This window comes from Oncorhynchus clarkii, chromosome 7 (genome assembly GCF_045791955.1).
Source record: "Oncorhynchus clarkii lewisi isolate Uvic-CL-2024 chromosome 7, UVic_Ocla_1.0, whole genome shotgun sequence".
NCBI classification, from domain to species: Eukaryota; Metazoa; Chordata; class Actinopteri; order Salmoniformes; family Salmonidae; genus Oncorhynchus; species Oncorhynchus clarkii.
The window spans coordinates 6707590-6715089 of NC_092153.1; the positions used below are offsets into that span (position 1 = coordinate 6707590).

General features: G+C 46.3%; 1 protein-coding gene across 1 annotated transcript in view; it reads left to right on the forward strand.

The window, feature by feature from the left end:
• Nucleotides 1–7500, forward strand: part of LOC139412799 (formin-like protein 2) — a 28259-nt gene that overhangs the window by 15176 nt on the left and 5583 nt on the right. Inside the window, exons 15-19 of the mRNA XM_071159520.1 lie at nt 1378–1554; nt 1955–1975; nt 4533–4657; nt 5583–5785; nt 6157–6391. Of these exons, the coding sequence (XP_071015621.1) occupies nt 1378–1554; nt 1955–1975; nt 4533–4657; nt 5583–5785; nt 6157–6391 (761 nt within the window). The remainder of the gene's footprint in view (nt 1–1377; nt 1555–1954; nt 1976–4532; nt 4658–5582; nt 5786–6156; nt 6392–7500) is intronic.

Sequence of the window (7500 nt, forward strand, 5' to 3'; positions counted from 1 at the left end):
TACGGCGAAAGCACACCAAACGATTATGTTAGGTCAGCACCTAGTCACAGAATACCATACAGCCATTTTCCAGCCAAGGAGAGGGCTCACAAAAATCAGAAATAGTGATTAAATGAATCACTAACCTTTGATGATCTTCATCAGATGGCACTCACATGACTTCATGTTACACAATAAATGTGTGTTTTGTTTGACAAAGTTAATCTTTATGTCCAAAAACCTAATTTGAAATTGGTGTGTTATGATCAGAAATGCATTGTCTCAAACAAACGTCTGGTGAAAGTGCAGAGAGCCACATCAAATTACAGAAATACTCATCATAAACATTAATAAAAGATACAAGTTTTATACATGGAAATATAGATAAACTTCTCCTTAATGCAACCGCTGTGTCAGATTTCAAAAAGGCTTTACGGCGAAAGCACACCTTGCGATTATGTTAGGTCAGCGCCTAGTCACAGAAAAACATGCAGCCATTTTCCAAAGAAAAGAAAAGTCAGAAATAGCGTTATAAATATTCACCTACCTTTGAGGATCTTGATCGGAATGCACTCCCAGGAATCCCAGTTCCACAATTAATGTTTGTTTTGTTCGATAAAGTCCATAATTTAGGTCCAAATACCTCCTTTTTGTTCGCACATTTAGCCCAGTAATCCAAATGCATAATGAGTGATCACTTGTTCAGACAAAATGTCAAAAAAGTTATATTACAGTTCGTAGAAACATGTCAAACGATGTATAGAATCAATCTTTAGGATTTTTTAAACATAAATCTTCAATAATGTTCCAACCCAGAGAATTCCTTTGTCTTTTAGAAATGCAATGGAACGCAGCTACCTCTCACGGGTACACGTGTGATCAGCTCATGGCACTCTGCTAGACACCTGGCTCAAACAGCTCTCTTTCTCTCCCCCTTCACAGTAGAAGCCTCAAACAAGGTTCTAAAGACTGTTGACATCTAGTGGAAGCCTTAGGAAGTGCAATATGACCCCATAGACACTGTATATTCAATAGGCAATGACTTGAAAACTACAAACCTCAGATTTCCCACTTCCTGGTTGGATTTTCTTCTCAGGTTTTTGCCTGCCATATGAGTTCTGTTATACTCACAGACATCATTCAAACAGTTTTAGAAACTTCAGAGTGTTTTCTATCCAAATCTACTAATTGTATATATGTATATATATATGCATATTCTAGCTTTTGGGCCTGAGTAGCAGGCAGTTTACTCTGGGCACCTTTTTATCCAAGCTACTCAATACTGCCCCCCAGTCCCAAAGAAGTTAATTCTCTGTCTTCTCTCGCCTGGTTGGTTAATTCTCTGTCTTCTCTCGCCTGGTTGGTTAATTCTCTGTCTTCTCTCTTCTTCCTCTGTAGTGTCAAACGGGCCCTACCCTGCTTCTACTCCTCCTCCTCCTCCCCCACCTCCCCCTCCTCCCCCCTTATGTTCCATGGAGTCCTCCGGTCCTCTGCCTCCCCCTCCTCCCCCATGCGCCCCTCCACTCCCCGGCTGTGGTGGATCACCCACTGTCATCTTTAACTCTGGCCTGGCAGGTAAGGCTGTGTGTGTGTGTGTGTGTGTGTGTGTGTGTGTGTGTGTGTGTGTGTGTGTGTGTGTGTGTGTGTGTGTGTGTGTGTGTGTGTGTGTGTGTGTGTGTGTGTGTGTGTGTGTGTGTGTGTGTGTGTGTGTGTTTGTTTGAGCTGTGTGCCGCATGTATCAAAGAGAGATTTAAGAAGTGTACTTCTATAGTTATATAAGGATCTCCTGGTGTGAACACTAGGGATCTGCCTCCCTTTCTCGCTGGAGTTGATTCTGATTGGAGTATTCTGAACTACCACTTTTCTATACTGCCTGAGTTCTCTCTCTCTCTGGTTCTCTGTCTCTGATTCTAACGTTCTCTCTCTTGTTCTAATTCAATATTCTCTCGGGTTCTCTCCTCTGTTCTGCTCTCAGAGGGGTCACTCAAGCTGTTCTGTAGGTTCCCTCTGATCACACGCTTAGTACCTATCTCACACCTCTCTCCTTAGTACCTGTCTCACACCTCTCCTTAGTACCTGTCTCACACCTCTCCTTAGTACCTATCTCACACCTCTCTCCTTAGTACCTGTCTCACACCTCTCTCCTCAGTACCTATCTCACACCTCTCTCCTTAGTACCTATCTCACACCTCTCTCCTCAGTACCTATCTCACACCTCTCTCCTTAGTACCTATCTCACACCTCTCTCCTCAGTACCTGTCTCACACCTCTCCTTAGTACCTGTCTCACACCTCTCCTTAGTACCTGTCTCACACCTCTCCTTAGTACCTGTCTCACATCTCTCCTTAGTACCTGTCTCACACCTCTCCTTAGTACCTGTCTCACATCTCTCCCTAGTACCTGTCTCATACCTCTCCTTAGTACCTGTCTCACACCACCTCCTTAGTACCTGTCTCACACCTCTCCCTAGTACCTGTCTCATGCCCCTCTCCTTAGTACCTGTCTCACACCTCTCCTTAGTACTTGTCTCACGCCTCTCTCCTCAGTACCTGTTTCACACCTCTCCTTAGTATCTGTCTCACACCTCTCCTTAGTACCTGTCTCACGCCTCTCTCCTTAGTACCTGTCTCACACGTCTCTGTAGTACCTGTCTTACACCTCTCCTTAGTACCTGTTTCACACCTCTCCTTTGTACCTGTCTCACACGTCTCCGTAGTACCTGTCTTACACCTCTCCTTAGTACCTGTTTCACACCTCTCCTTAGTACCTGTCTCACACCTCTCCTTAGTACCTGTCTCACGCCTCTCTCCGTAGTACCTGTCTCACACCTCTCATTAGTACCTGTCTCACGCTTCTCTCCGTAGTACCTGTCTCACACCTCTCCTTAGTACCTTTCTCACACCTCTCCTTAGTACTTGTCTCACACCACTCCTTAGTACTTGTCTCATACCTGTCTGTTCCATACATCTCTCATAATGGTACACCTCCTCAGTACCTCTCTCATACCTGTGTTATTCTGTGTCGTGTGTTGAGGTGATGTCTTGTCCTGTGATCATGTTGTGTGCTTATGTGATGAGGTGATATCTTGTCATGTGATCATGTTGTGTGATTATGTGATGAGGTGATGTCTTGTCATGTGATCATGTTGTGTGATTATGTGATGAGGCGATGTCATGTGATGAGGCGATGTCTTGTCATGTGATCATGTTGTGTGATTATGTGGTGAGGCGATGTCTTGTCATGTGATCATGTGTTCACATTTTACTCTGCTGCTGCTGATGCTTCTCCTTCTCTTTCTCTCTTCCTTCTGTTTCCTCCTCCCACTCTCTCTCTTCCTCCTCCTTCTCTCTCCCTTCCATTCCCTCCTCCTCTTTCTCTCTCTCTCTTCCTTACATTCCCTCCTCCTCCTTCTCTCTCTCTTCCTTCCTTTCCCTCCTCCTCCTCTCTCTCTTCCTTCCATTCCCTCCTCCTCCTCTCTCTCTTCCTTCTGTTCCCTGCTCCTTCTCTCTTCCTTCCGTTCCCTCCTCCTTCTCTCTCTTCCTTCTGTTCCCTCCTACTCCTCCTTCCGTTCCTTCCTCCTCCTTCTCTCTTCCTTCCATTCACTCCTCCTCCTTCCCTCTCTCTCTTCCTTACATTCCCTCCTCCTCCTTCTGCTCCTTCCTCCTCCTCCCCTCACTTTCCATTCCCTCCTCCTCCTCTCTCTCTTCCTTCCGTTCCCTCCTCCTCCTCTCTCTCTTCCTTCCATTCCCTCCTCCTCCTCTCTCTCTTCCTTCCGTTCCCTCCTCCTCCTTCTCTCTCTCTTCCTTCCTTTCCCTCCTCCTCCTCTCTCTCTTCCTTCCGTTCCCTCCTCCTCCTTCTCTCTCTCTTCCTTCCTTTCCCTCCTCCTCCTCTCTCTCTTCCTTCCGTTCCCTCCTCCTCCTTCTCTCTCTCTTCCTTACATTCCCTCCTCCTTCTCTCTCTCTTCCTTCCTTTCCCTCCTCCTCCTCTCTCTCTTCCTTCCATTCCCTCCTCCTCCTCTCTCTCTTCCTTCTGTTCCCTCCTCCTTCTCTCTTCCTTCCGTTCCCTCCTCCTTCTCTCTCTTCCTTCTGTTCCCTCCTACTCCTCCTTCCGTTCCTTCCTCCTCCTTCTCTCTTCCTTCCATTCCCTCCTCCTCCTTCCCTCTCTCTCTTCCTTACATTCCCTCCTCCTCCTTCTGCTCCTTCCTCCTCCTCCTCTCTCCTTCCATTCCCTCCTCCTCCTTCTCTCTCTTCCTTCTGTTCCCTCCTACTCCTCCTTCCGTTCCTTCCTCCTCCTTCTCTCTTCCTTCCATTCCCTCCTCCTCCTTCCCTCTCTCTCTTCCTTCCATTCCCTCCTCCTCCTTCTGCTCCTTCCTCCTCCTCCTCTCTCCTTCCATTCCCTCCTCCTCCTCTCTCTCTTCCTTCCATTCCCTCCTTCTCCTCTCTCTCTTCCTTCCTTTCCCTCCTCCTCCTCTCTCTTCCTTCCGTTCCCTCCTCCTCCTCCTTCTCTCTCTCTTCCTTCCGTTCCCTCCTCCTCCTCCTTCTCTCTCTTTTTAGCTGTGAAGATTAAGAAGCCTATCCAGACTAAGTTCCGTATGCCAGTGTTTAACTGGGTGGCCCTAAAACCAAGTCAGATCAACGGAACTGTCTTCAACGACATAGACGATGAAAGGATTCTCCAGGTACAAACACACACACACACACACACACGCATTTGCCTCAGTACAATGTGTGCAACATACACTACATGACCAAAAGTATGTGGACACCTGCTCGTTGAACATCTCATTCCAAAATTAATATGGAGTTGGTCCCCCTTTGCTGCTATAACAGCCTCCACTCTTCTGGGAAGGCTTTCAACTAGATGTTGGAACATTGCTGCGGGGACTTGCTTCCATTCAGCCACAAGAGCATTAGTGAGGTCGGGCACTATTTGTGCACGGGGGCATTGTTATGTTGAAACAGGAAAGGGCCTTCCCCAAACTGTTGCCACAAAGTTGGAAGCACAGAATAGTCTAGAATATCATTGTATGCTGTAGCGTTAAGATTTCCCTTCACTGGAACTAGCGGGTCTAGCCGGAACCATGAAAAACAGCCCCAGAACATTATTCCTCCTCCACCAAACTATGCATTGGGGTAGGTAGCGTTCTCCTGGCATCCGCCAAACCCAGACTGCAAGATGGTGAAGCGTGATTCATCACTCCAGAGAATGCGTTTCCACTGATCTGTCACCACTTGGTGGTCCCGTTCTGTGAGCTTGTGTGGCCTACCACTTTGTGGCTGAGCCGTTGTTGCTCCTAGACATTTCCACTTCACAATAACATCACTTACAGACACCGGGGCAGCTCTAGCAGGGTAGAAATTTGACGAACTGAGTTGTTGGAAAGGTGGCATCCTATGATGGTGCCATGTTGAACATCACTGAGCTCTTCAGTAAGGCCATTCTACTGACAATGTTTGTCTATAGAGATTGCATGGATGTGTGCTCAATTTTATACCACCGTCAGCAATGGGTGTGGCTGAAATAGCCAAATCCACTAACTTGAAGGTGTGTCAACATACTTTTGTATATATAGTGTATGTGTGTGTGTTCTCTGTCCTCTCCAGGAGCTGAATGTGGAGGAGTTTGAGGAGATGTTTAAGACCAAGGCCCAGGGGCCAGCGGTGGATGTGACTCTGAGCAGGCATAAGGCCCCTCAGAAGGGTCCCAACAGGGTGTCTCTGCTGGAGGCTAACAGAGCCAAGAACCTGGCCATCACCCTCCGCAAGGCTGGCCAGGGGCCCGAACTCATCTGTCGGGCCATCCAGACGTAAGTCACCTCTAACCTCTGACCTTTAACTTCTAGACTATATATTCCTAATATTATAGCTCTCTGTCTCCCCCTCTTTCTCTCTCTCTCTCCATTTCTCTGTCTCTCTCTCCATTTCTCTGTCTCTCTCTCCTACTCTTTCTCTCAACCTCTCTCTTCCCCCTCTTTCTCCCTCCCCCCCCTCTCTCTCTCCCCCTCTCTCCTACTCTTTCTCTCCCCCTCTCTCTTCCCCCTCTTTCTCCCTTCCTCCCCCCCTCTCTCTCTCTCTCTCTGTCTCTCTCTCTGTAAGGTGTAAGTGCTTGATGTATCTGAAGTGTATAATGTGTGTATAATGTGTGTACTGGTATATAAACTGTGTGTGTTCTTTATAGGTTTGACATGCGTACTGTGCGTGTGGACTTTGTGGAGTGTCTGATGCGTTTCCTCCCCACTGAGGGCGAGGTGAAGATGCTACGGCAGTACGAGAGGGACAGAAAGCCTGTGGACGCACTGAGCGATGAGGACCGCTTCATGTTGCAGTTCAGCCGCATAGAGAGACTGGCCCAACGCATGTCCATCATCACCTTCATGGGCAACTTCCAGGACAACATACAGATGCTCACACCGGTAGAGACACACACACACACACACACACACACACACACACACACACACACACACACACACACACACACACACACACACACACATATATGTATTACTATACTTGTGATGACTTTTTGAGGACCAACAATTAATTCCCATTAAAAGTCCTATTTTCCCTAACCTTAACCCCAAACCTAACCCTAAACCTAACCCCTAATTCTAACCCTAAACCTAACCTCTAATTCTAACCCTAAACCTAACCTCTAATTCTAACCCTAAACCTAACCCCTAATTCTAACCCCAAACCTACCCCCTAATTCTAACCCTAAACCTAACCCCTAATTCTAACCCTAAACCTAACCCCTAATTCTAACCCTAAACCGAACCCCTAATTCTAACCCTAAACCTAACCCCTAATTCTAACCCTAAACCTAACCTCTAATTCTAACCCTAAACCTAACCTCTAATTCTAACCCTAAACCTAACCCCTAATTCTAACCCTAAACCTAACCCCTAATTCTAACCCTAAACCTAACCTCTAATTCTAACCCTAAACCTAACCTCTAATTCTAACCCTAAACCTAACCTCTAATTCTAACCCTAAACCTAACCTCTAATTCTAACCCTAAACCTAACCCCTAATTCTAACCCTAAACCTAACCTCTAATTCTAACCCTAAACCTAACCTCTAATTCTAACCCTAAACCTAACCTCTAATTCTAACCCTAAACCTAACCTCTAATTCTAACCCTAAACCTAACCTCTAATTCTAACCCTAAACCTAACCTCTAATTCTAACCCTAAACCTAACCTCTAATTCTAACCCTAAACCTAACCCCTAATTCTAACCCTAAACCTAACCCCTAATTCTAACCCTAAACCTAACCCCTAATTCTAACCCTAAACCTAACCCCTAATTCTAACCCTAAACCTAACCCCTAATTCTAACCCTAAACCTAACCTCTAATTCTAACCCTAAACCTAACCCCTAATTCTAACCCCAAACCTACCCCCTAATTCTAACCCTAAACCTAACCCCTAATTCTAACCCTAAACCTAACCTCTAATTCTAACCCTAAACCTAACCTCTAATTCTAACCCTAAACCTAACCTCTAATTCTAACCCTAAA